The sequence below is a fragment of the Microcebus murinus genome, chromosome 3 (assembly GCF_040939455.1).
Source record: "Microcebus murinus isolate Inina chromosome 3, M.murinus_Inina_mat1.0, whole genome shotgun sequence".
Classification (NCBI taxonomy): Eukaryota; Metazoa; Chordata; class Mammalia; order Primates; family Cheirogaleidae; genus Microcebus; species Microcebus murinus.
Window position 1 is genome coordinate 54,981,291 of NC_134106.1, and position 26,757 is coordinate 55,008,047.

The 26,757-nt window shown below is 38.1% G+C and overlaps 1 protein-coding gene across 1 annotated transcript in view; it reads left to right on the forward strand.

Annotated features, from left to right (window-relative positions):
• MEIS1 (Meis homeobox 1) overlaps positions 1 to 26,757 on the forward strand; it is a 130,094-nt gene that overhangs the window by 88,243 nt on the left and 15,094 nt on the right. Inside the window, exon 9 of the mRNA XM_012764950.3 lies at positions 17,816 to 17,892. Coding sequence (XP_012620404.1) covers positions 17,816 to 17,892 — 77 coding nt within the window. The remainder of the gene's footprint in view (positions 1 to 17,815; positions 17,893 to 26,757) is intronic.

Here is a 26,757-nt window from a genome sequence, read left to right on the forward strand (position 1 = left end):
GAGGAGGAGGAGGAGGAGGCGGAAGAGGAGGTTGTCCTGTGGAAGTATAAAGAAATGGATACATGGAAGATAGTTTTCAGGCTGCCATCCCCATCTCAGTTCTTGGCATCGCCATGAGCCCAGAAGCTCCCACTGGGCCCCCAAGGTCCCCTCTGCTTCCCTGCACAGCTGGCTGCTCCCTGAGGCCTGTCGGTTCTCTCTCCCTTCTGCATGCTTCTCCCTTCTCTTACCCCATCCAGCTCCACTGCCCCTGCCCCAGGGCAGGCCTCCATGTCCCCCGCTTTCTCAGTTCTTTCCTCAGCCTCCCTGCCTCTAATATCAATCCCTTACAAACCATCCCTCATTTTGCCACTAGAACAGTTTTCTTAAAACAAAACGTGGCCAAGTCGCCCCCTACTTAAAACCCTTTGATAGTTCCCTGCTGCCGTTAGAGTACAAGCCAAACCTCCTGGGCGGCGTGCCATGCAAGGCCCTTCCAGGTGGGACCTTGCTCCCTACGCTGTGCTGCAGCCCCGCCTTGAGACTTGCGGCTCCCCGCAGGTGCTGCTGGGTCCTGTCCTCTGAGCCCCTTCACACGCTGTTCCCTCATCTGGGATATGTCGCCTCCATGCCCCTTTCTCTACCTTATTGCAACCGTCACTGTTTGGGAAAGCCATTCCTTGTTCTCGCCAGGAGAGAAGACACGTCCTCTGCCAACAGACCCCATGGCATCTTGGTGACACTCTGACATCGTAGGAGCTGTTTCTTTCTGGGCTGCCTCCCTCTCTAGTGGTCAGGATGTACGCTTTTCTCTGCAGCTTCAGAGCCATGCTATAGCTGCTTCCTAGTGTTTATTGATCAAAGGAATGAGTAAAGTTTCAAAGCAGAAGTGACCAAACCCCGGGAGTTTTATGAAATAGAAGGGCTGGGAAAGGTACAGGGGGTTAGGATGTCATTGGTGACTTTTGAGATGGCCACGTGAGGCGCTGGGAGGAGAAGGCAGTTTTGTCACGAGGTGCACAGTGACACTGCCGTGGAAGTAGCAAGGGCAGACCCTTTGGCAATCACGTGAGTAAATATCCTAAAGGATACAGTTTAGGTAGGAGTTCAGGAAGTGATAACTAGAAGGGAAGGTTTTTCTTTTCTTTTTTTAATGTTAAGAAGAAGGGAGATTTGAATATGTTTACACACAAAATCAAATTCAGCTGTCTTTCATGGAATTGCTACTATGTTCCATGCAATTTGTTAATTCACAGCCTAATTACTTAGGCAATAGAGAAGGAACCTTTGAAGATAAAAGTAGAGAGGGACTGATTAGTGGAGCAAGGATCATGGGCAAGCTGCCAGCGCAGGGGTGACAGTGGGGAGTGTGGTGGATGGTGTCTCAGAATAATACCTTAGCAGTGAGTGTGAATCAGGAGAGAAAGAAGAAGGCAGAGAGATCTAGAAATGGAGAAAGGTGGCACTCTCCTCCTGGATCTTTTAGCAGACCAGAGGCAAAGTCTGATGAATGTCCAAGAAGTAGGATTAGGAGCTGGAGGAGGATGGAAGTCATTTGGAAAAAAATGCTGCTGGGAATGCAGAAGGTGGAGCAAAAAAAAAAAAAGACAAAAGTAGTGCCACAACAGAGTTGAGAATATATATAGAAATAGTGCTAGACACCACATAGTGACCAAGGACTGGCTAGACTTTTAACACACACATTTCATAATCAACCTCTTTTTCACATGCCAAAATTAAGGCAAAATAATGACTTCTTAGTCCATAGGAAAATAATTGCATCTTAGATTCCTTAAAACTCAGTACTATGGGGAAAATTCACTGGGCCCCAATCTGAGCCACTTAAGTTTATATTATCATATGTAGGTTAGTGAACTTGAGATTGCATTAAAGGTTTTATCTCAGTTTTGGAGGAAGTTATCATGCAATTACTGTACATTATCTTTCAGTGCTGGTTGTATGAGAAGTTTGCAAACTTGTTATTGATAACCCTTAATGTGAGTTCAACAAAAACTGTGCACATGCAGCTGTCTGCTAAGATAAAATTTTTTCTTGCCACGATAGTTGAGAGAAAAGAGGGATTTTAAATTTAATTAGAATGAAACCACACGACATTTAAAAATATTTGAGCAACTGCACAGGTTAACAAGCAAACACTCTCAGGTATGCTTCTGAAATCCTTCCTCTGTCAGAAGCCTCATTTTTAGCAATGAGAAGGAGGGATGGCTGGCTTGGACAGATTCCTTTAGCTTCATGAGTTGAAGTTAAATTGATCTTGACACCGCTCCAGAAGAGTCTACTGTTGTCATTTTGGTTTGATGGTAAATGATATACACCTGGCTTCATGAAAAAAAAAGGCACCCCACACCTAATGAACAGCTCATTGTCATACATAAAGACCTATTGGCTCAATGTGACCATTAAGTCACAAGTTGACTCATTTGAAGTCTCTCTGTTTAAGTAGAAAGGACTACTGAGCATGCAAGCATGCTAAAAGGAAAACGGCTAAACAACTACATACATAAATAAATAAATGGCTCAGGAGTCCTTCAAACATGTATTAGAAAAAGAATTGAAAATTGGCCCTCTATTCAGTCAGTACCGAAAGGCAATGTTATGACGGATGTTGGAAAGCCAACTCTCTGGAGCGAGGGTATTGCGGGCATTTCTGCCCTTGTCTTCGGGATCGCCAGAGTGCCACACGCACAGTTACACAATGCATAAAGGCGAGGGTCATTTCTAGGACAGATAATTGAACATTAATACTCGCTGACATTGTTGAAGGAATGATATGTCAACCTGACAGGGCCTATGTGCTTACATCTGCTGATTGGCTGCAGACGAAGGCCCTGTGTGTCAGGATGAGACCCCAGGCCTGACTGCAGCGGGGCCAAGGATGATGCAGCCATTAATCACGAGCTGCCATCTTGGGCCAAGATAGTGTCGGCACAATCACCCCACATCCTGTGTGTGGCTGGCAAGTTACATCTGCTGTGCGCTAGGGCTTGGTAGTTACGGCTCTCACTAAGAAAACATCGCTGCGAACTTTTGGTTCGTATCATCTCACCAGAAATGTTAAGGGGCCAAATGTTCTTTTTATATATTTCTTCCTTTTTTCCGGAACTAGCCATCCGTTCTGAATAAAGGGGGTAGTTTTAGTGGCTAAAAGGGAGGTTCTGAGGTGGTGTGTCTTTTGTGCCTATGGGAATTTGTTGTAATGAGTTTCTGGTTTCCTGATTCACCATAGATAGGCAGTATAATGAAGAAATCAAACAAGAATTAAACTGAAGTTACTTGCTGTGATTAATTTTTTTGATTCTCAATGAAATATTAAACCCTATAGGCAGATACTTGAACAGAGGAAAAAGAGATCTATGCAATTATTTTCTTATTTCTGAAATTACACAAATGGCCCTTTCCCATCTCATTTATGATAAATCTTTAGTGAGTTAATCCTGTTGCTGCAGCAGTTCCACAGCCAACACCGTACTGAATGTCCATTTAGAGAAAAGAACATGCAGCAGTCCTGAGGCCCTCTGACACTCACCACAGTTGTGCCTTCTTAAAATAGGGGTAAATACCCTGGTGGTAGTTACGCAGCTTAGATTTCCACTGCATAAAATGTTATAAAATAGGGCCCCTGAGAGCATCCATTATCACATATTGGTTAACATCACAGATTTTCTAAATCCCAGTTGCATTGGAGCCCTGAAAAAAAAAAAAAAGCTTTCATCTGTAAAATCTAGTTTCCCTTTGTTATTAAAATAAATGAAGCCATTAAACAAAATATATGCATGTAATAGTCAAGTTCATCATTGGGCATCATCAAAATGATGGAATTTTGCATTTTTAAAAATCAGTGCTGCCATCCTGGAAGGTTCGCTGTGAGGTACAGAATTCAAATGTGTGGGAGGTTTCTGAAACTTTGTGACATTGCATACATTTTTCTCTTTAGTTTGCTTATTTATATATTTATCTGGACCTCAACAAAAAGTAGGATTCTGTATGAGAGCTAAAAACAAAACAAAACAAAACAAAACCCACCAGCATTCCCCCCCCAAAAAAATCCTGCAACCAAATGAATTAATTATAACTATTGATGAGCTCATATTGTGAATGTGCTAGAATTGAAATAATTTCCAAATACTTTATTTCCAAAGGTTTGTTTTTAATTACAGCAGCATTTGGTTGGCATGCAAGGGCGAGTTCTCACTCTTGATCTATCCTAGCTGGAGTTCAGGCCAAAAGATTCTCTGCTCCCTTTTCTCGAGAGCACACTTTTCTGCCAAATGTGGTACTCGTCCCCTGCCAAGGAAGGTGGGCGAATTGCCACTTCTGACTTCCAACCACCAAAAGACAAAGGCTCTCAACATTCCTAAGTCCAGTGAGCCAGAATGGGCCTCACACCTTGAAGGGTCCAGATTATTATTGATTCTTTTTCCCCCATAGGCTTTATAATATGGAATATTTTCTCAGTCCCTCGGTCAGTCCCCAAGGGTGATTTAGGCACTTACAGGAATGTGCGACCCCTCAAAGGCCACTGGAGGGTCATTTAAGTGTCCTTACTCATCTGCCTGAGGCCTGAGCACATCTACACTGTCAGTCTCACCTTCTCCATCTTGCTTTTTTTTTTTTACACTCTCTTAGTAAGAACATAGTAATTATTTATTTACTTCCGTGGAGCTCAAATAAGCTCAAGAGGAGTCGTAGCTAAGTATAACACGTCTAATAGGGAAAACACACCCTCCTTTCCTTTTAGCAAGATTCCTTTTAGCAAGACCAGCTACATAATTTGTGAAGAATGTGTAAATTCTCCACATAAATCATGCAGGGCTTCTTAAGAAATTATTTCCAAGATGGTCACAGTAGAACAGTAGGCCAAGAGTGGTGCCCATCTATCTGGAGGACCCTATATTATTATGTACATAGCACACCCATGACTCCTTCCCCCAGATATCTTGGAAGTGAGTTTATCCAAATAAAGAGATTTACAAGAAAATATTAAAACCTAATATAACAGTTAAAAAAATTATAAGAATTACCTAGACAGATCTTCTTCCCTACAAATTGAGAACTATATCTATTTTATGTTTTGTTTTTTTTTTTTTTAACATAGATGATCCCAACCTTAGGAGTCACCTCAGATTCAGCTGCTATTTACTAAGCACTGAATATATGCCAGGTGCTATGCTAAGCAATTTGATGCATGTGGTCTCATTTGACTGCCACCAGTTTTGTTACCCTCATTTTACTGATGAGGAAGCTATGCTCAGAGCACTGAAATGCTCTGATCAAGGTAGTAGAGTTACTGTGGGTTCTAAGGACCTAACTTCAGTTATCTAACTAAATTGGTGCACTGAACTGCACTTCTTAAAACCAATTTCTTTTAAGATGTTTTCCTTTAGATTTGCCATTTGTAAATGTGTAACCAAATCACTGAAGTATAAAGCACTTAATGACCACTCTCCTGGGTAAAACAAGTTGATGACTCTCCACATAGACCTATGTTCTCTTAGGAAGTGACTTAACAAGGGGAAAAATTAGGCCCTTTGTATATATGTAATTAGCAACTTTACGTCACAAATGAAATGGCAAAGAAAAACACATTAAGTAAAGCAAAACTATATCTAGTCGTTTCAAAGAGGAACAAACTAGCCACTCATTGGATAAGGATATTTCTTTTCCCAAAGCTTGGTTTAGAAGGGACAAATGCTGTTATTTAAGACTTTTTGGCCTTGCCAGTTAGATTACTTACATAAGTTTGTTGGAAATAATAACAGCCAATTTAAAAGGTGACTGCTTTGTTTGATTTTAGTTTTAGCTTAGTTTAGTCCTTTGATTCATCCTGGGCAATGCATGTTTACACATTAAAGCCAGAGGCTGGGTCCACTAACTCACAGTAGGTTTCTGACAGATGTGGCCACAGCTCTTTATTTTATCATTAACAGGATAAACTGTGAGCTTCAGTAGAGTGTAAAGAGAACTAGACTGAGAAGGAGGAGACCCAAGAGCCACAACTTCCTGGCCACATAACCCTGCAGAACCCACCATCTGTCCATTATTGAGTTTGGGTTTTTCTCCTATAGAATGGGGACATTATCTGTTCTTTCAACCTCACCAGGTAATTGTGAGGCTCAATCTTGGCAAAATATAACAAAAGCTCTTTGAAAATGTAAAATTGTATACATATGTAAAAAACTGCCCAAACTCAAAGTTAAAAAAAAAAAAAAAGCCCAAACTGGCCTTCAGATTAACTTCAATTAAATATTTTTATTTTTGCCAATCTTATCTCATAATCTTGCTGGTAGGAGGTCCAGCTTTCTCCCACTCATATAATATGTTCCGTGGACATCAGTGATAACTCCACAGAAATAAGTCCACGTCTGTGCTGGCATTTCCCTGCCCAGTTAGATTGAATCAACTGAGAAAGCATACTTTGGGAAACAAATACTGGGGATCTGCCCAAATTTTGACTAAGATTCTTCCCTCTTCCATAATCCACTCTGGAGACAGACAGTGAATTCACATCAATAAATGCTTTTGCAAGTTAGAAAGGGTTTGCTTAAGAAGGTTCATAAAGATAAAGGTAATCTTATTAGTAAAACAACTTAAAGTTTTTAGGTTTTTTTTTTTTTTAAGGGGAAATTCTCTTTAGTTTGATTACATGACAAGGGTCTTGTTGTTAACCAAGATAAAATGTAGTGCTGAATAATCTCTTAAATTAAAAATTGAAGTGTATGTTACAAAGAATAGAGATAATTAAATAGCTTAGACTACAATGGGTAAAGGGAAAAGAGTTTCCCTGAAAACTAGCTTAGTAAAGGTAAATTGCATTTGAATCTTAACTTCGGGATCTGGATACTCTGCTATTTGGCATATGTTGAATTGATAATGCTCGTGTGTTAAAGAATTCTGATTGTTTCTTTTGCCTGTCTCACAGCTTATAAAAATGCAAGCAGACCCATCTAATGAATATTAATAGGAGTGATGTCTAGATAACACATAAACCCCCTGGATCTGTGGACTTTGGATGGAGTAGTCAGAGAGGATTTCTGTGGCTTTATTTAATACCAAATTTACATACTTTTAAAGAATAAACATCATCTTAATATTTTAATATCAATATTCCAAAGTGGAGATTTCAGTGAAATAAAAAGCTTAATTTTCCCTCCTGAACATTATGTTCACCAAGGTCTGAATTTTAAGAGACAGGAAACTGTTAGCTAAAAAAGAAATTAACTTAATCCCCCTTCATTAAGTTCCAGTCTTTTTTTGTTACTTAGAGACAAGTAATAATTATACCCGTAGCAATGCAAAGCATGTTTTACACTTTTGTTATACAAAAGAACTGCAGTTGTTAAGGTGACAGCAAAAGAAAATGAGAACATTGATAAATACCGATTTTTTTTCCTTAAATTTTCTCTGACTCTTGAAAATAAATTTCACTCAGGTGTCTGAGAGGCATTTTAATTCATTAACTGCAAAAATCTACACATGCGATTTTAGAAGATGTCAATCAACCAGCTAAACAATATTTTCCCAGCTAAGGTTATAAACACAGCAGCTAAGTGGGTGGAAAATATCTAAAACGACTGTACATTCCAGTTCTTTTATAATACATAAAAGGTGGGCATTTTGTTTTGAAGTTGGTATCTTTTGGATGGAACTTTAAGCAAGCACACAGTAAATCTCAGCAGTATATATTATTTAAAGCACACACACACACTCTTTCTCTTTGGCATTGTGAAAAGACTTTTTTTTAAATTTTAGCTTTACAAAAGGGGGGAAATCATTAAAATGTAGTTTGTACCATTACATTCCATTATTTGTCATCTTTATGGCTGTTCTATAGTTTTCATGGCACCTTTAATGATAAGCTTGGTCAGGAGAGGTGAGCGGGAATGTGTGTGCTTGGCTGCTGGTGCTGCTGGAGAGTGTCTGCTAGCTGGGCTTCAATCCACGTCCCTGTAGATTTTAATGTCCCCACAGACTGCTGGCAGCCTGCTTCCAGCTGTGGCAGGCATGATGCAGTGAATTGCTTTTGAATGTTCTTTACTCAAATAGGCAGTAATTACAAGCTTAAAGAGGTTTAGTGGTCCAGTAAACTACATAATCACCCCTGAATTAGCCGGGGCTCATCAGTTGCAGTCCAGCAAGCTCGAGTCTGCTGTTTGTATGCAGCCTTGATCACATAGCAACCTGATCAGCAGGTGTGGAGCCGCCAGAGTCCCCCATAAACACAACTGTCTACTGGGGACAATGATCTCTAATGAGATGAGGCTACACCATCACTGTAATTTAAGTGGGAAAATTAGCACTAGAGAATGAGTACCAGTTCCAGGGGTCTTTAGTCATACTGGGAGCAGCACGAATTCTCCATCTCTCTCTCTCTCTCCTTATCCCCATCTTTCTCTCTCTCAAAAAAAAAAATCTCCTCACCCAATGTGCTGTTTTGCTTCTATCTTATGGATACTGTATGCTTTATACAAGGATTTTTTTCTGAATATTTAATGCGGGACACGGCGTCTGTAGAGGCAGTAATGATTGCTGTCAATAGCCTCCTTCCAAAATGGTATTGTAGTGTTTCATCTTCCTTGTCTTTTTTCTTAATGGTTACAAAACCCTTTCACTTTGATTTTTAAAGTGGAAAAGTGTTCTTCAGGTTGGTGATAGGTCTCCTTTTAGCTGACACACTCTCTGAAATAGCAGAGATGGGCAGTAGACAGTTTGAAAAAGATCCTTACTTTATTGGAGTTTATTGTATAAATGAGTGGTGAACTTTCTTTTCAGAAAAGTGGTCCAGTATGGTGCGTGCTGTTGTTTTGTTGAATTTGTTAAAGTGAAATTCTTGGGGAAGAGCCTGCATGTTGAAATGGTCTCCTTTATCCTTTCTTTGGTCCAGTGTGACCCACTGTTAAGATGGAGAACTTGAATTTCATTACGTTGGAGCTGGAGAGTGGGAAGGGAACTTTTGCAACAAATAAACCCAACAATGTAGAGTGGATTTGGGAGAAACTTGAAAAGAAATTATGCACTGATGCTAAGAAAGAAAAGCAGTCATTAAGAGCATAGGCTGTGGAACTGACTTCTGAAAGTCAAATCCCAGCTCCATCTTACTTGCAAGTAAATTAGATTCTGTGCCTCAATTTCCTCTGTAAAATTAAAGTAAGAGTACTTACCTCATAGACTTGTTATAAGGATTAAATGAGTGAATACCTAAAGCACTGAGAACACTGCTTGGCACAGAGTACATATTAGATATATGCCAGTTAAATAAAGTGACCAAAATCTGTACTGTTTGGGGATTTGTAGAACTGAGTGAGAAGGATGAATAATTGTTGAAATGGGACTGCTAGTTTTCTGATATTTTTCTGAAGTAATCTAGTTATAAATGCTAGTTGAAACATTTTGTGCATCTCTAACTTCAATAACATTTATTCATTCATACAGCAAATTTTTAGTAGGCACAGAACTGGGCTACTAAACATGAATTCCACATGAATGGGAATAGCAGTCTACTAGTAGTAGTCTACTAAAATAAAATGGTTTCCAATGCCATTTAACTCCTATTTGATTAAAAGTCATGCAAGAAATAAAAGCAATTGGCAAAACATCTACCCCCCCCAATTTATTTCAAAACAGTTTAAGGCATATTTTAGCATGGTTGGATGGAATAGCAGGCATGTGATTCTGTGATCCTTAGGAGTGTTCTTGTATATAATCTACATCATTTCTGTCTTTATAAACAATGCTACAAGTACTAATAAAGTGATATGCATATTAGTTCCCATTGAATTTTCTATCTTATAGCAAGATCTACCATTGCTTCCATTAACAGAACTGAGTTATAGAAATAGAAGATACACACACACACACATACATGCATTAACATAATAGTTTTTTTCATATAATGAGTAGTAATTATCATATATATTCATGATTAACTCATCAGGAATGAGTGGGATTGCTCTACCCATCATATAAAAGACAAAATAGTTTGGAGGCAAATTTTCCCAACTTCTATGGAACCAAACAAGTTTCAAATCCCAGCTCTACCACTCACCAGGTATGTGAACTTGAGAAAGTTATTTGTCCTTTCAGTGCCCACGTTTCCTTACCTGTCCAATGGGTCTAATAGCTGTTAATTACTTCAGAAGAGTTTTTGTGAGGATTGGTAGCTAGGAAGTGTTTGGAACAATGCCTAGTAAATGTTCACGTCCTAACACATGTTACAATGTCTACTTCTACCACGGTTACTAATATTGCTAAGCTACTATGAATAAAGTTCCTTTGGCTGGATGCTCTAAAGGCGAATGTGGCCTTAAGTTCCGGCGCACTGACTTTCACCCCCCAACCCCATCCCTTCTTCTGATGCTTGCCTCCTGGGTGGAAGCAGTGGATATTTCTTTGGAGGTCCATGGTAGGGAAATAGCATCTCTCTCCTCTCTGCTCACCACAATTAGTAACTTTGTTCATGCTCCCTTATAATATATTTTTGGTTTAAAAAGAGAATGGAGAAAGGAGCAAGAAACAGCAGCGGGAGTGTAGCCAAGTGCAGAAACTCAGGGCAGGACAGACCCGGCGCCAGCACTGAGGGGCTCTGAGCCCTGGCCAGGCCTCAGCTTCCTCATCTGTGAAAAGGGGCTAAGCACAGTCTCCACTCATGGAGATCACCCAAAGTGGGTGAGATAATGAATGCAATGTGTTTGTTGTGCTGACAACTCATAAGACTTCAAATGAGCTAGCATTTTAAATGATTAAAAAAAAAAAAACACTTAAAAGTGAAGCAGGAATCTTCTCTCTTCTCCCACCCCCACCTCCCTGCACCTCCCATCCTGTTTTTCCTAATGGCCATTTTTGTGTTTCCTCTTATAACTATGGCCTTCTACTGAGAGAACCAGTATTCGGGGGTTCATTAATAATCATAACTGTTCATAATTTTAGCAGCACCCTTCATGAATTTTAATACTTTTCAGAAGAGGATATAGGTAATTGCTAATTTAGAGTCTAAATTTTATGTCGTTAATTCATATATTTAAAAATACTTCTGTAGCATATATATAACTAATGAAGACTAGATCTAAACAGTGTTGTTATTATAGATTTGTAAGCAACTTTTAAAAAGTCATAGATACAAAGAACTATGAAATCCTTTAATATAAGTATCTGTCTTTTTTATTTAGTGCTTTTATTTTATATCTATTTGATATTTAGAAGAAATTAAAAGATTAGATAAGTGAGGCAAGCAGTGCATTTTAGCATTGGCCTCTTATAGTTGGCTATAAAACAATGTTTTTCCTGCTGTGATTTATAAATATAGTCTCAGTACAAAAATAACCAAGATTGTTATGATATATTACCCAGTGTTCCACGTTTCCTTCTGCACCTATGGCATTTTCATGTGATAAGATCAAGTTTACAGATTCCTACCTGACTTCTACTTGCACACCTCCACTGGCAACTTCTCATAACCGCTGCTGGATATGCAAGAAATCAGAGGGATTGTTTGCAGAATGACCCGACTAGGCTTCAGAAAAAGCAAGTGCTAAACAAAACGTGGAGCACGTTTAGTCTGAGCAACTAGCCAATCTGGGAGTGTTGGTGGAGAATCAAGAAAGCAGGTCGAAATCCTATGACTCCGCTGATGATGCTCCAAACATTTCTGGCTTCTTAGCCAGGACCGACACCACTCTCCGTTCTTCTTTTCATTCCAGCGTGTGTGAGGATGCAGGACTCAACTGCTATGCATTCAGGCTATGCTCTGCCACTGCACGGTGCACTGCTTTTGTAATGCAAATAGGAGGCACAAAGTGTCTCTTTGATAATGTGCAGTCAGAAGACAAAAAAGCATTCACTGAAACAGTAAAACTAATTCATAAAGCTGAAAGACAATAGGGAAGCATTATGGATTTTTTTAAAGGAAAAAAGTATCCCAGATCAATGTAATTGTCACAGTGCAAGCTATTCATAGTCAGTGCTAAGGGGAAAAGGGCTGGAAGTTTATTTAAAGTGGGAGAAGTTTTTACAGGCAAAAAATTATTATGTTAAACAAATATCAGTATATTTGGTTAGTAAGTTTCCTAGAGGTCAAATATATAGCCAGTTGTTTTAATTTAGATCCATGGTATTCCCTTAGTGAAAAAAACTCAGTAGAAGTTTTAAAAGTGTACAGAGATCTAATGGTTAAAAGCCATATGGCAGATTTTTTTTTTTTCCTTTAAAGGGAGTATCTCTCCATCACATACCCAGAGTTTAGCTCAAGGTCAACTTATATTAATGCATTAAACTTAGCCGTGGAGGAGGCAAAGGGCTGGAGGAAAAAGGATAAAAGAAGTTCCGAAATTGTTCTTCCAACATATTCAGCCAAGCAACAGAACATTGCCTTGATAAGGGTTATATTGGACAGTTGCCATAATTCCTCCTGTTAGATCAGCTCCTCCGGTACCTATTCCCATACCTTTTAAAGTATAGCATGTAACATTTTGCTTGAAAATTGCTTCCACCTCTATTGCTTTGTTATAGCTGTTTTGCAGTTTCAGTATAGAGGCAGTTCTGTGTCACAAGAAATTACTAATCTGAGGCCTGAGAAGGGGCAGCATAGCCTTCCATTATCTCACCAGCGAGCTCTGTACAGGATTATTTTCAAATTTTCTGCTGCCATTACAATGTGCTGTTAGAGTGGCCAGGGCGGTGAGGGAGGAGATGTTATTGAAACTTGGTTACCAGGGTAGATAAGATGAAGTTCATCACCCTCTTGGCATCCACATTTGCAGCCAGGGGTGGAAATTTTGATGAAAGAAGTACATTTGGTCAATGATATTGTTACGATATAAGGCTGGACATTTTCCATCTGTACATACTGAAGAATTTCTTTTTTCCCATTGACACTCATCCGCAAAAGGCTGCTTGATTGTTTCAACAAGTACATTTTCTTTCAATGTACACTACCCTTGTACATACCAGATAACCAACGTTAGAACTCCCTCCCATCCCAACCTCAACAAATAACACTGGAATTGTGCAAAGATAACTTTCTTTAGAAAGTCACCATTTTCTTTCTGCCACTTTTTATTCTTTGTGGCTGGTAAAATGACAGCTCAGACTTAACTTTTACATAAGCTATTTTTAGATTTTTTTTTTCAGACATCCTTTAACTATTTCTATTATACAGGACACATACCCTAGGGATCATTTTATTCTTTGATGGGGTTATTAAGCAATCAGTCTATCCTGGCTCAGTATTAGGAGTTACACTGCAGATCCAGAAACACATGAAGAGTGGCAAACAGTTTCTATTTCAGCAAGAGATTTATACTGGAAAAGAAGTCAGGGTGTTGATTATTGAAATAATGATGATCACTTTGTGAGTTATTCTCTTTAGCTGGGGTTCCACTGCCCACAAGTCACTTATTTTTCCCTTTGAGGATGGCATGTCTTCTCTCCCCGGCCAAAACAGCCTAATACACGTGTGCAGGTTTAATGCTGGAGGGGAGGGGCCCCCTTCACCCATACATAATCACTGTTTTATGGCTCTCACTCATTCCTGAGGTGTTAATGCAGATCAAATGGGAAACACTCGAGAAAGAACCCTTGCAGCTACTGCATTGCCTGGCTCTCCCCTCTCAATCGTTAATTCTTATTGTAAGATCTAAAGGTAATTTTGTTTGCTCTCTTAATGTGTTGCAGTTCTCCCAGTGGCCCTTGCATATCCTTTCTCAAATTCCCATCTTGATCAATTGTTTGCAAATAATTAAGCTTTTAAGAGATAATGGCATGAGGCTAATGTACACAACCAAAGCAAGGTCTCCCTTACTGTCTATGGGACTGTGGTCAAATTTGCTTTGATATCCCAAAGTGATTAGGTTGATTGGTATATCTGGGAAGTGCAATCTGTCTTTCCTTCACAAGAACCTACTGATCTTTCTTAAACTAGTGTCCTTGTCACTGAGGTGCAATAACAGTGATGTAGGTCCTTAGTTGCAATGGTTTGGAATGAATTTTCTATTTTCTCCCTAAAATGGCACGTCTCTTGCCCGTGTGCATTGCATGGCCTCACCAGCTCTGTGGGCGGAAAGCAACAGGGCTTTGAATGTTTTTCCAGCAGCCTTGCCTGTGGCGTGTTGGGTTTTTGTCAAGTCGTTTTTTTAAGTCTACAAAGGAATCACTCATACTGTCCACAAAAAGCTTATCTAGTAAAGATGCACAGGATTTAAGACATTTAAACATATTGGGTTTCTGTTTAAAAGCCTACTTCTTTGTGAATTTTTGGCTGACTAAGGATTAGCTACATGAAGTCATGGCTTTCATGTGATTCTAGCAATTATGTATTTTTTTAGGGAATTGAAAGTTCGCGGAACACCAAGGCCAAGAACTATGAGAAAATGAAAAACATACAGTTGACCTACCATAGACAAGGATTTAGAAATTCTGTTGATACCTTTTTCCCCCTCTTAACAATGACTAGATTATTGTGACATTTAATTTTGTCCAGACTCATTCATTTCTATTTAAAAAAAAATATAACCCGAACAACTGAAAATTGCTTAATGGAGACAGAGTGCTGGGTCTCTGTAGCTTAAGGCTGCCTAGCAATTATGCTGCATGAAATTAGACACAGTTTGTTCCAATTACTTAAAATCAGATCACATGAAAAGTGACAGAGGAAAAAAAGGGTAGAACTTTCTCATTTTATGATATTTAAATTATGAAATCAGAAACTACGTGATGGGAAGAAACACTGAAATTTGTACTGAAATTTTGAGGGCCATATTACTGCTCTTTGAAGCTATAATATTTCAGGTAATTTTAGTGATCCAAAGAGAATTTTCCCGACACTACTTGCATAAATAAAATATGAACTCCATTTGCTTTATAAGAATGTATATAAAACTTACTCACCAACAGGCATGCAAAAATACTCTTGGAAACACAGGACAAACAAATTACTGTGACAACTCTCAATTTTCAAAGTAACTAAAGATAAATGACATAAATATTAATTTTTATCCAGTTCTGGTGATAACATTAAGACGCAACTAATAAAACACAGCAAAAGGTGTAGCCATCCAGCTACACAAAAGAGGGACTATTGACGTATTTATTAATTCTATTAAAAGTCACTGAAAGAGATTTCCATAGGCCTTGGAAAACTGTAAGCAAATAATATTACAGAAAATGTTATCGATTGGAAGCTGCTTGTGTACATCAGTCTATAACTTTATATGGCAAATAGTGCCAACAGCTGGATATTACAATTTGCAATATTTCAAAATTGAGCTTACATTCTGGTTGGGTAATACTGTAAGAGCTGGTAGTCTAGGTAATCTTTAACTTCAGTGGATCTTAGAACTCTGGTTGACAAAATTGAGGATGAGAAAAGTTATCACTTGTTCAAAGTCCCATAGTTAATGAGTGGCAGCATAATTTATACAGTCTAAAACAGTCACCTATATTATATGCTGATGTAGACATATAGCTATGGCATATCAAATCATAATTCAGTCTTCTATTCATAGGATAAGAAATTCATTTGGTTTATATTGTGTGGCAAACCTTTATACAGTGGGAGTTATGTTTTAAACCTTAGGGTAATGAATTGCTGTTAGCTTAGGATCCAGTCATGAGATTTTGGCTGCAGTGGCTAGCATTATATTGAGGGGAGTCATTGTCATCTATGATCTTAGCCTATTGTGAGGTTTGTATACTTTTATTTGAAGAAAGTGGGTTGAAATCACTTTCAGGAATGAAGCAAAGAAAGTAGTGTCATGGATGTCAAATTGGATTGTTGATACTTTCTGTGGGCTTTGAAAAAAATTTATTACACATTTTGATGTTGCATCTGGGTGGAGAGTATCCATGTGTCATAGCAAGTTGTGGCCATTCCTTTGTCACACAAATGTTTAGTGATTTCCTGTTATGTACTAGTCTGGGCTTTGAGGATGGGGAACAAGAAAGGCCAGGAGGATAGAGTTGACGGATAAGTGGGAAGAGACTCACCAGCAAGGAAACAAATAATTAAAGCAGATGTTTCAGAGAGTGATGCTTGTTATTAGGGACATAAGAAAAATATTGATGTGAAAGTGAACAAGGGGGGGGGGTTAAAGCTGGACATTTGGGTTGAGACCTGAAAGTGACATTGGGGCAAGAGCCTGAATGTTAGGAAAAGACGTGGGAAGTTAGAAGAACAGAAAGGAGGAAGGTGTGGCTGGGCAGAGGGGTGGGATGAGGGTGGGAAGAAGGCGAGGAAATCGGAGAGGTCTGAGGGCTGGGTGGTGGCAGGCCTTGCAGGCTATGGTGAGCAGCCAGCAGGTTTTCGAACAGGGGACGTTAATGGGGATTATGAAAGGCATTTGCCACATCCCTCAGTCACGGGGAGGCTTAGCCACCGCAAGGGAAGCAGGAAATATCACTGAGACATGTCTGCCACTGACCGTCCCTTCCCCTGGCCAGTTTCCTCACCTATACAACAGGAGGGATGATAGATCCCATTTATGTCACTCAAAGGGATATAATGGGGATTAATTGCCATCCTGTCTGTAATATACTTGGAGCTCTTTAGAGAAAGGCACTATATTCCATGAAAGCAAAGCTTTATTCTAATTGTGTATTTATTGATTAAGTGACAATCATAGACAATGCTTATGGGAAAAATTGTTATATCTCTGCTCTCCACAAACGAATCCCATGTGTATAGATATAAAACATATTTAAACTTACATATTGCAAGCACTGAAGTGGTCATTAACAAGCCTTTTTAGAATCTAATCAGACATTATTAATTAAATTAAAAGCTATGTTAATTAGTATTCAATAGACCAAAATTTAGTTTCAATGGCACAGATAGTTAAATTAAGGGTTGAGGGTGCCCTTTCTCATTCGTAATAGAATAGAAGGTTGACTCTCAGAACAATTTTATCTCAGGAGAATTTGTGGGGATGCAGTGTTTCAAACTAGCCAATGTGTCTATAGATAGAAACCACATCCTTAGCTCCTCTCCCAGGCTTCAGAAATACACATTTCAAATTTAGATATATTTTATTATTGAACAAAAGGTGTTTGCACCAAAACTAATTTCAGTAGAATTCCAAACATTCTTACAAGAACGTATGAATTTCATTTTATTGTCTAATCCCATAATACTTTTTATCCACTTTAACTCTTAAGGAACATAGCTGGGCTTGTTCTTAGCATGCAAAATATGCTGGTCTTTGACCTTATATTGGAATGTGTTCTGAATCTCAGTCTGTATTGACATTCAGATATGGAAACCAACTTTGGGCGAATTTCGTTTGTGCTTTGCTGAAGAGCTAAAATGAATAGTGTTTTTTTAAAAAATACACCCACTTTAGTTCTGATATTTGTATCTAGCACTATGGTGTTTTGGAGGGAGAATGTTGCATTTAACTGCTGAGGACCTCAGCTGAGCTTGTTGGTCCAAATAGGTCAGCTATAGAAGTCTATGGTTCAGTGAAAATATTAAGTCAGGCTAGTATACTTTTAGATGGTAAAAAAAAAAATGGCTTGTCCTTATTTTAATGTTATAAAATACAGTGGAGATCATACTAAACTTTATGTTTGCAACAAATAAACCTGTTAAAGGATAAACTCGGTATCAAGGTTCTGCAAGTATCCTAAGTAGCTATTTATACACTTCACTAATCTTTGTAATTGGCTTGTCTTTTACTGCCATTAATTAGATGATGTAGTATTCCATTAATAAGAGTGACACACCTCAGCATTTTTACCTTTAATTATAGACTTCACTAGACACTTAGGCTATTGACAAAATGGCCTAAATATTGCCTGATGTGCACATACCTTTTTTGTTCTCTTTCAGCACCCTTACCCTTCTGAAGAACAGAAAAAGCAGTTGGCACAAGACACAGGACTCACCATCCTTCAAGTGAACAATTGGTAAGTAATTTGGCTTTGTGTTTACACACAATCTGTTTCCCCCTCTGGCAACCTGCAGCTAATGTTTTGCATTAAGAAGACACACCCAGTCGCTGCTGCTTTCCCTGGTGGCTTGTCGATCCAAAGGTGAAAACAAACTGTTGCCTGATCTGTGAGAACACTTGGTGGTATGGAAAATAAAACATTGTATTGCTTCCCACTTCCTTTATAAATTGACACATTTTATTCAGAGTATAAGTATGTGTGTTTAATTCACATTCACTATGGCTCTGTAAATGTGTCTCTCTCTATGGTGTTTTTTTTCTCCCCTTCAGGATAATCTATAGAGTGCTATCATCCTGTTTTCTATGAAACAAGAAAATCCACCATCACATATCGGTCAGGTTTTAAATTCATCGAATAACTAAATTCAGTTAGATTTTGTTAGGGTTATGCATTCATGGATCATCTTCCCTTTCCTCTTATCTCCTGAATTCTGAAAGGGAGAAATTATTTATGTTTCTACTTTGAAGCTATTCCAAACCTGATGTATCTCAGGGCTGTGGGAGACTGTTTCCAAATAAAGTGTAAATTCCTGATTTGGGGCAAAGCTGAGATTATGTACCAAGTACCAGCCAACAATATTCTGACTTAATGTACAGCAGTGTGGCAACGAGGCTTTGGGATAGTATGATTTATTACCCTTTGTGAATGTGCTGAAAGCCAGCTTTCATATAATCACCCAGGGCTAGTGTCATATTTGAAGGGTATCGAAATCCAATATCCTCTAAAACTAAGTGTATCTAATTAATTGTCCTAATATTTTTAGATTAGTGTTTATGATGGGGAAACCTTATCCTCTTTGAAGTAAAATCCAGAAAAGGCCCAAAGCCCGGTTGGGGGGAAGGGGAGAACTGGGAATGCCAGTTTGCAGACAGAAGTATTTCTTTCTGTTCAATAAGTGTCAAAGATTAATATTACAGAATCTCTGATTACATGGCCTAATCCATTTTGGTGAATAAATTTGTTCTTGATGTCTATTGCACCTACATTAACAGACCCTTTTCCGTTAGAGAGCCTGGGAGCCTTTGGGAGAGATTTCAGATATATTAAACCCCATTACAGAAAATGTAATTTCTGTCAATATAATCCCATGTATTCTTCAATTTAGTATTTTAGAGATAACAAGCTACTTACAATATATTTGCCTTTGGAGGATTAATTTACAAAGTGCACTATCTGCAAGACACAGACAGACTCACATAAGCATTGCTTGTAAGGGTTATCAATTTCTATGACCTTACTGCAGCCTTGAGAGATCAATTTTTGCAGCCCTTTTAGTTAGTGGATAGGGAACCAACCAAAGGCATACTGCGTCTAAATGTGTTACTAGCAGTTATGTTGCTGCTAAGGTTTTCTGTTTGCCTATTTTATTGGCTATTGCATCTTAATTTTCAAGACAGATAATATTACATACTTGAACTTAGTCTTTCAAATGTTTCTGGACTAAATTATAGGGGAGACCATCGATTTTGCATGCACACCTAAATTCATATATGCATATTTTTAAGCTTAGACTGATAGTGAGGCAGTTTCAATACAATGGAGGCTGCACAAATGTCACATTTCCCTGGGAAATGTTCCCATTTGAGAGCAAAGGAGTAAGCAGGGTGAAGGAATGTAAAACCACTGCTATTCAGGTAATCTATCATACATGCCATCTCTCTTCCTCCTCTGTTTTGCTAGCAAACTCCATGTATAAACATAGTTACCAGAGAACAAATTCCAATACAAGTTGCTTTCTATTGGTTGACAACCTTATGGGATATTTCCTGTGAATGCAGGGACAGGAAGGCATCCTGTCACTTCAAGCAATGTATATACACTCATTTCTCTAGACTCTATGCACCGTCTCTACTGAGAGGCAGTTCTTAATCAGGTAGGGATCACAATTCAACTTCCTCAGTTTTGAAATTAGAAGGAAGAAAAGGGATGTTTTAAAAAGTTGTAACTAATACTATAAAATAGTTTTCAACGTATGTGTAGAGTTTACCCTAAACTTCACATTGCTATTCAATCCTGCAAAGGTGTATAGCTTAAAAATCACTTTTAGTTCTTTGTTTGGGACATAAACAGAACTCTGTGCTTGACTGGCACTTTGTGCAGTAAGTGTGTTCTCTCTATTTGTATAGGGAGTTAGAAGTGGCTTTTGCTGGCATCTCAATGCTTTGCAATTGGCAATTGGCAACTGTCAACAACTTTGCTGTAGAAAGTGTCCCTCCAGTAACTGAAAGTTGTAAGAGAAATTGTTTTTCTTCAATTTGATAAATAATGGCACTCTCATGTTTGATTTCAGTTTTTAATGGTTTATTAATTTTTATCTAAAGCTTCCCCTTTTAAGAAACCCAATAACGGACTTATTTTTCTTTAGGCTTTAAATAGGAAATACGATGCAAAAATGGGGAACCCCAGATGGCACAGTTTTAAAACTAAAGATGTCAGAGAATCTTAAACTGTGATATATTTGAAGACTAAAAGCAGAGTAATTATGGATTGGTTTTCTTTATGACTTGATTGCAATAAAAAAATTACATGAAGCTTTTTGAGAGCTTGTAAACATCTGCTCAAGCTATTTCCTTCTAGAAATACTAATTTTTAAAATATCATCATTAATATTTTTGCATTTTCCCTTCACTTCTTTAGCCACAACTTTTAAACATTTGTGTCTTCCTTCTTGGATTTCTTAAAACTTGTTAATACACATGTACATTTTTGTATGAACCATGAGTCACTGTTGAAGAGATTTAATAAAACGCTAAAGGGCAGGTTGGGTGTAGATCAGTCATAATTATTGGCAGCAACATAATGTATAGAAATATACAATATGTAAGTCAAAAGTATAAACTCATGTCTAGTTGTTAGCTTGTCATAGAAATCCTGGCTGATGCAGTTTTAAGTTATGTTTCTACTGAAAAATGAGACAAGAAGTTCTGTACATGGTAATGGTTCTTTCACTTCATCACTGAACTAATATGAGACTTCTCTAGTTGACATAAGTGATATATACTACCTGCCTTGGCTAACTAAGGCTAAAGTAGGGACTTGAGGAGAGAGGTGAAAAGGAAAGAATTTAAGTGTAAAACAACAAGACAGCTTCGCTTAATTAAGAGAAAATTTGGAGTAAAAGGAATAATTGTGATAACTCTTACATTTGGTCTACTTTATCAGAATAAAAACAGGGAAGAAATCTTAAAATGGTTGGCATTAGTACTTATAGCATTTGGACTCTGGGATGGAATGTGAAATTTATTAGATGTGGCATTGTAGTCCAAGTGCATGCCAATACATTTTTTGAGAATTGAGGCAATTATGCAAATAATTTGGTTCAAAATATTTCTACATAAATTATCTCTAAGTATTTGAAATAACTGCATGTTTTTTATAAATCAACTTCTATAACTAGTTGCCTAAATATTTCAATCTAGTGTGTTGTGGCTGATACAGATTTAAAGCATGATCATTTTTGAAATATAATATGTACCATAAATTTATATATTATTCCCCCTTTGCTCCCTTACTCCCAATTATAATTTTATTGCAAAATGATAAATAATAGCATTAGGGGCTTTTTTCTTTTTGCTTTTTTTAATCGTTATTGTGGTTGTGACAAATACTTCTGCTATATCAGCAGTGCAAACATTTTTTAATATGCTGAATGTTTCGTTCATTTAAGCAGAAACATCTTAAATTTGGGGATTAGATGATTATTTAAGTCTTTAAATATTTCTGTAGAACTTTAAATAAAACACAACACACATACACAAACACCAAGTCAATACTTGGTTCTTTTTTTCTCCTGAAGAGGAGTTTATTTTTTGTATGGAAAATGTGAGTGTGGGATGGTCAAATAAAACTCCCCTTTTATATTTTCACACCAATGTTTCAGGCCTGGGAATTCCCTGTGGTGAAAACTTATGCCTTGTGATTGTATCCTCCTTACTGGCTGCCTTGGACACATCCTGCCTCAGTAGAGTTTTGGCCTAGTGTGTACCGAATAAATTTTACAGTTTCTTTGCTTTACTACTCCGCATCCAAGCACTTTCCTATTAAGGCTTGATATTAAATGATTATCCCTTTATGCTCTGAGAAGGGAATAGGAGTTTTAGTTGCAAAATATATAATATATGTGAAATACAGTATGTGTGCAGAGAGAAAAATTACTCTTCATCAATAGGGTATATAAAATTCTTGGTAGCATCCCAATATCCGAGGTGACACACCGTGGAACTACTGCACTCTGCGGTTCTCAGATTTTGTGCAGATTTTCCTAGTTACTTCATTTATTGCCTTCAAAACTGCAAAGCATTCAGGCATCACTTCCCATTTATTACTAGTGAGGAAAAAAGTATGTTATCCTTAGAGATTTATGCCACTGGCAGGTAAAAATGTAAACTTATTTTTTGAAAATAGGATCAGATCTTTTTTATTATAATAAACAGATTCAACTGTTAAAGGTCACATTTCTCTCTGACTCATGGTAATAATGTAGCAAATACTTTTATAAGCAATCCAATCAAAGATTCTATAAATATAGGTACCTGTTTAGATGTAAATGTTAAAACATTCACAAATTATCCTTTCAACTTCTGTGATCTAAAAATCAATAGAGGTCATAGGGTTTCAAAGAATTGTTCTGCTTTTTCTTCCAACATAATTTAATAATACATTTTACAGATGTTGTTTAAATATTAGACACAGATTGTTTTATCAATAAAGCTAAGCAGAGGCATGACACGAAAGTAAGGAAAACATATGTAAAAAAAAAAAACACAGCACAGGATGTAAGAAGCAGTGGGTCACTTGTTTGCTATTCAACTACAAAATAAAAATGTGGGCTGTATAGTGATTTTCCTTGCCTGGGAATTACCTAGGGATGGAACAACTTCACACACAGAAGGCAATTTTATTAAGCAGGTGTTTTAACTTTTTCCTTTGAGAATTTAAGTGTAACCTACATTTAAAGTAGACTTCCTAATTGATCAATGGAGTAACAGGTGCAGTATTTTTAAAAAGAAGAAGGAGAAATATAAATAGAATAACTCCCCAGAACATTGCAGAATGGGTTGTTGTTCTTCAAGCCTCAGTTAATTGCTATGCTTTTCACCTTGAGTGTCAATTCTAATAATATTACCTTTACAGGCGCTTACTCTGGGCTTAGATTATAGCAATCAGTAATACTCACTAGATAAAATACTGTCTAGTTGCTCATAAGAAAATATTGAAATCAGTCAAAAAATGTTTAGCTTGCATATTGCCTGAGACAGAGCTGGCAGGGTGCCAGACAGGCAGGGTATTATTAGGAAAGCTGAGCAAATAGCTCGCAGGGAAGAGAGCTGCGAATTTAGAAACCTTCAGGTAGCGTCATGTCAGGAAGTCTTAGGAGTTCAACACAGACACTGCTTTTTTCTGCAGATTTAAAAAATTTCCAACAAACAATCCTCTTTGAAAATGACTCCGCAGCCTATGAAGTATACTTTGTTGTAAGTTTTACACCGTAAGTTTATTCAGAGCTTTTCCCCACTGTGTAAAATCCCATTGTTAATACTGTTAAAGATGGAAACCCCTTCTGTAGGGCAGACGTGGGCCCACAGAGCTGGATGGAAAACCCTGCCCTTCTACCACGGGACCTTCAGTCTAGGCAAGAAGAGAAACAGGAAGGTCTGGGATGTAGGAAGGTGGATTTGAAAGTCCAAATATTGTTTTGTGTAACCGCTATTTCTCCTCCAGCCGGCATTTGAAGGCAGAGCTTTTCAGGACAAGATGCTAGCATGATGCCTGAAGCTGAGAGCCGGTGCAACCTAGGAAGTATCTCAGGGCCACTCAGGGCTGGGGTTCAAGGGAAGCTCAGAGACTGAGTGAGTTGGGAGGTGGATTTATCCAGCATGGATCCAGTGTTTCTGAATATCTGTGATTCCTTGCAAGGCAGTTAAACCAGTGGCTGGGTGGTTGACTTTGAGCATGGTATGTAGGTCGGCATGACTTGTTGCAAGTCCTAATTAAGTTGGACTTGTTTTGAGGGTCTCAGCACAACGATCTGGTCAGAGAAATGTAAAGAGCAACCTATGTGTCATGCAACGGGGTGGAGCAAGACTTGACTCCCGTCTCCATGGGGAGAGCATGGGAGAGAGGGGCTGGCAGGCATTATGGTCAAAGGGGAAGACCTTGGCTACATCCACAGGTGGCTAAGAAACAAATTTTCTTGTAATCCTCCTGACAACATAAAATTTACACAAGACAAGTAGGGGGGAATATACAGGGAAGGGACACTGGAATCAAAACATTTCATCTCTTGTCCCCACTTCTTACCAGTTAGATGTGTGTCCTTGCTCGAGTCACTTTCTCTCCATGGTCAACAGTTTCCTCTGGTTTAAAATGGACAGGTTGGACTAATTAATCAGGACTCTAAGGACTTTTCTGGCTCTAATAATCTAGACTGTACAATGATGCGAATCAAAGAGAAGCAAGGTGAATGTTCTGAAACTGACTCTCATCCCAGCTCTACCCTAGGAGTGGAAAAAAACCACTTTGATAAAGAGACAAACAGGAGAATTAATTAAAAAGTTGTTACTTTTCCTCATCTTAAATAAGCAAATCAAACACTGTAAAATAAAAACTAGATGAAATTAAACATTATCGCAAGACATGAAAAAGATGTGTGCTGTCATTTTAGGATTCATAATAAAGATAAATCAGTTGTTTTTAGCAGTGTGCTATGAGTCTATGAAGGGCATGACAGATAATAGGCTTGAAATTTCTGAAGTTATTGTACAGCAAAATTTGTTTTTTCCTCAGGCATTCAATCTTTTTCTCTAGTAATTTTGTACATGACAAACTTTTTAGTGGGTGCATTAATAATCTATAAGTAATGGGTTGTCAGGTGTCAGTTAGATAAGATTAAAAGACTGTTTAAGCATTATCCGTTTGCTTCTTTGCATGAGTTTTATAGGTCAGGAGAAATAACTTTTTGAATTGTGGTTGTGTGTACGTGGGTTTTTTTTTTTTCTTTTTCCTTCTCTCTCTTTCATTTGGCTCCACTCTGGTATACATGGAAGAACTGTATTACATTACATAAATCATGCATGTAGCAGCAGATTTGAAGCTCACACTATGTGAATCAAGGGGACAAATGTCTCAGCTGTCTTCTGTAAATGTATTTTAGTTTTTAAAATGTTACTCTTTGTCTTCTCAAAGGAAACTTTGTAAAGGGAAACAGACTCAGCTAAGAGGGGCATTGAAGCTTTAGACATTAGTACTTTCCTAGCAAGTCAGGTTTAGGTCTATTCTTGTCAAATCTGTCTTAAGTGTGTTTACATACAGTTTGCCTTTCTGGTATTTTCTGCTTGCACAGACCTGATCTCCACCTATTTTGTGTCAACAGTTGCTGGGGCTGGTGTTGGGTGATTAACCATTAAGCACTGAAGCCCTGAGCTGTGCCCAGAGAGACCCTCTCTCTGCTCTCACTTACATCATCATCTTGCTTCAGGCTGTGCCTACAGAAAACAAACAGCATTTTTGAGTGGTTAAAAAGTCAGCCTGAAATATTAAAAAATGGGGCAAATGTGGCCTCCTTGTTGAATAAAATAGTTTTCTTAAAAATGGAGTGCAGCCAGGGGCTCGGGGGAAGGAAGTGTTTCTGAGGGCAAACGTTGCCTCGGATCTAGGCTGCAATACTGCAGGGTGTGAATGCCGTGGAGCTTTGTGTAGATGCTATGTAGGACTATGTTCTACTTCATTTTTAATTTTTAAGGGGAAAGAAGACGTAAACACACACACACACACACACACACACACACACACACAAGAACCCAACAGCATGTATGCTTACAACTTTGGCAAACACAGAGCTCTGTCATCCAGTGCTCTCGTAATCATTGATACTTTCCTGTCTATTTTATTTTCATTCTTACAAAGCTTTAAGCCTGACCCATTCATATGAAAAATAATTAACTCTATCATGCTCTTGACACCTGAACAATAACAAATAAACAAAAACCTGTAATCTGTTCCAACATCCTTGAGGGTTCTCTTTTCCTTTTTCACCCTCTTAAATAACAAATGCCTCACAAGATTAGATCCTATCACTGAAGAAGGGAAAAAATATTGCCTTTCTCAAATGCATTAACTCTTTCAGGCCCACGGTGGGAGGTGGATCATTGGTCTTGGTTTCTCAAGGTAACTTAGCTCAAAAATAAATTTCCTGTCATTGGTAATATTTGGCTTAATATTGATAAAGCCTCTTTTTCCCAAAAACATATTGCTTAGGAATAGAAGTTAATGCACCATATGATTTATGTATGTATATATATATAATATATATATATTAAAATTTTCAGTATTTTTATTGTAGGATGCTGAATTGAATGTAAACCAGTAGTTTTGAGGATTGTTGTCCGGTTGAAGGGCTCTGTTGACCTATACCACTAGAACATCTGCTAGTAGACTTTATTGATCTGTGGTTTGGGTCAGAGTTCATATGTACTTGGAAAGGGGAGGGGATAGGGGATGTTGAAAAAAACTAACGGAAAGAACCATAAGTGTCCAAAAGAGGTAAGGTCTCAGCCCCCCACCTGGTGACCTGGCAGTACTGCCTACAGCCAGGCAAGTACAAGGTTGTGGCAGGGAATCCCATCCTCAGGGCCAAGTGGGGGCTGGGAGGGAGTGGGGGGACAACAAGAGACCTATCCGAATCATTCTGAGTGAATATAGTAGATCAAAAAGGATATTGAGGATGAAATTTTGCTTTTATAGTCATGCTATTTCTTTTGAAATTGCAAATAACAAAGGAATATGAGATTTTTGAAGTGTCTCAAAAGGGAGCATGGATTA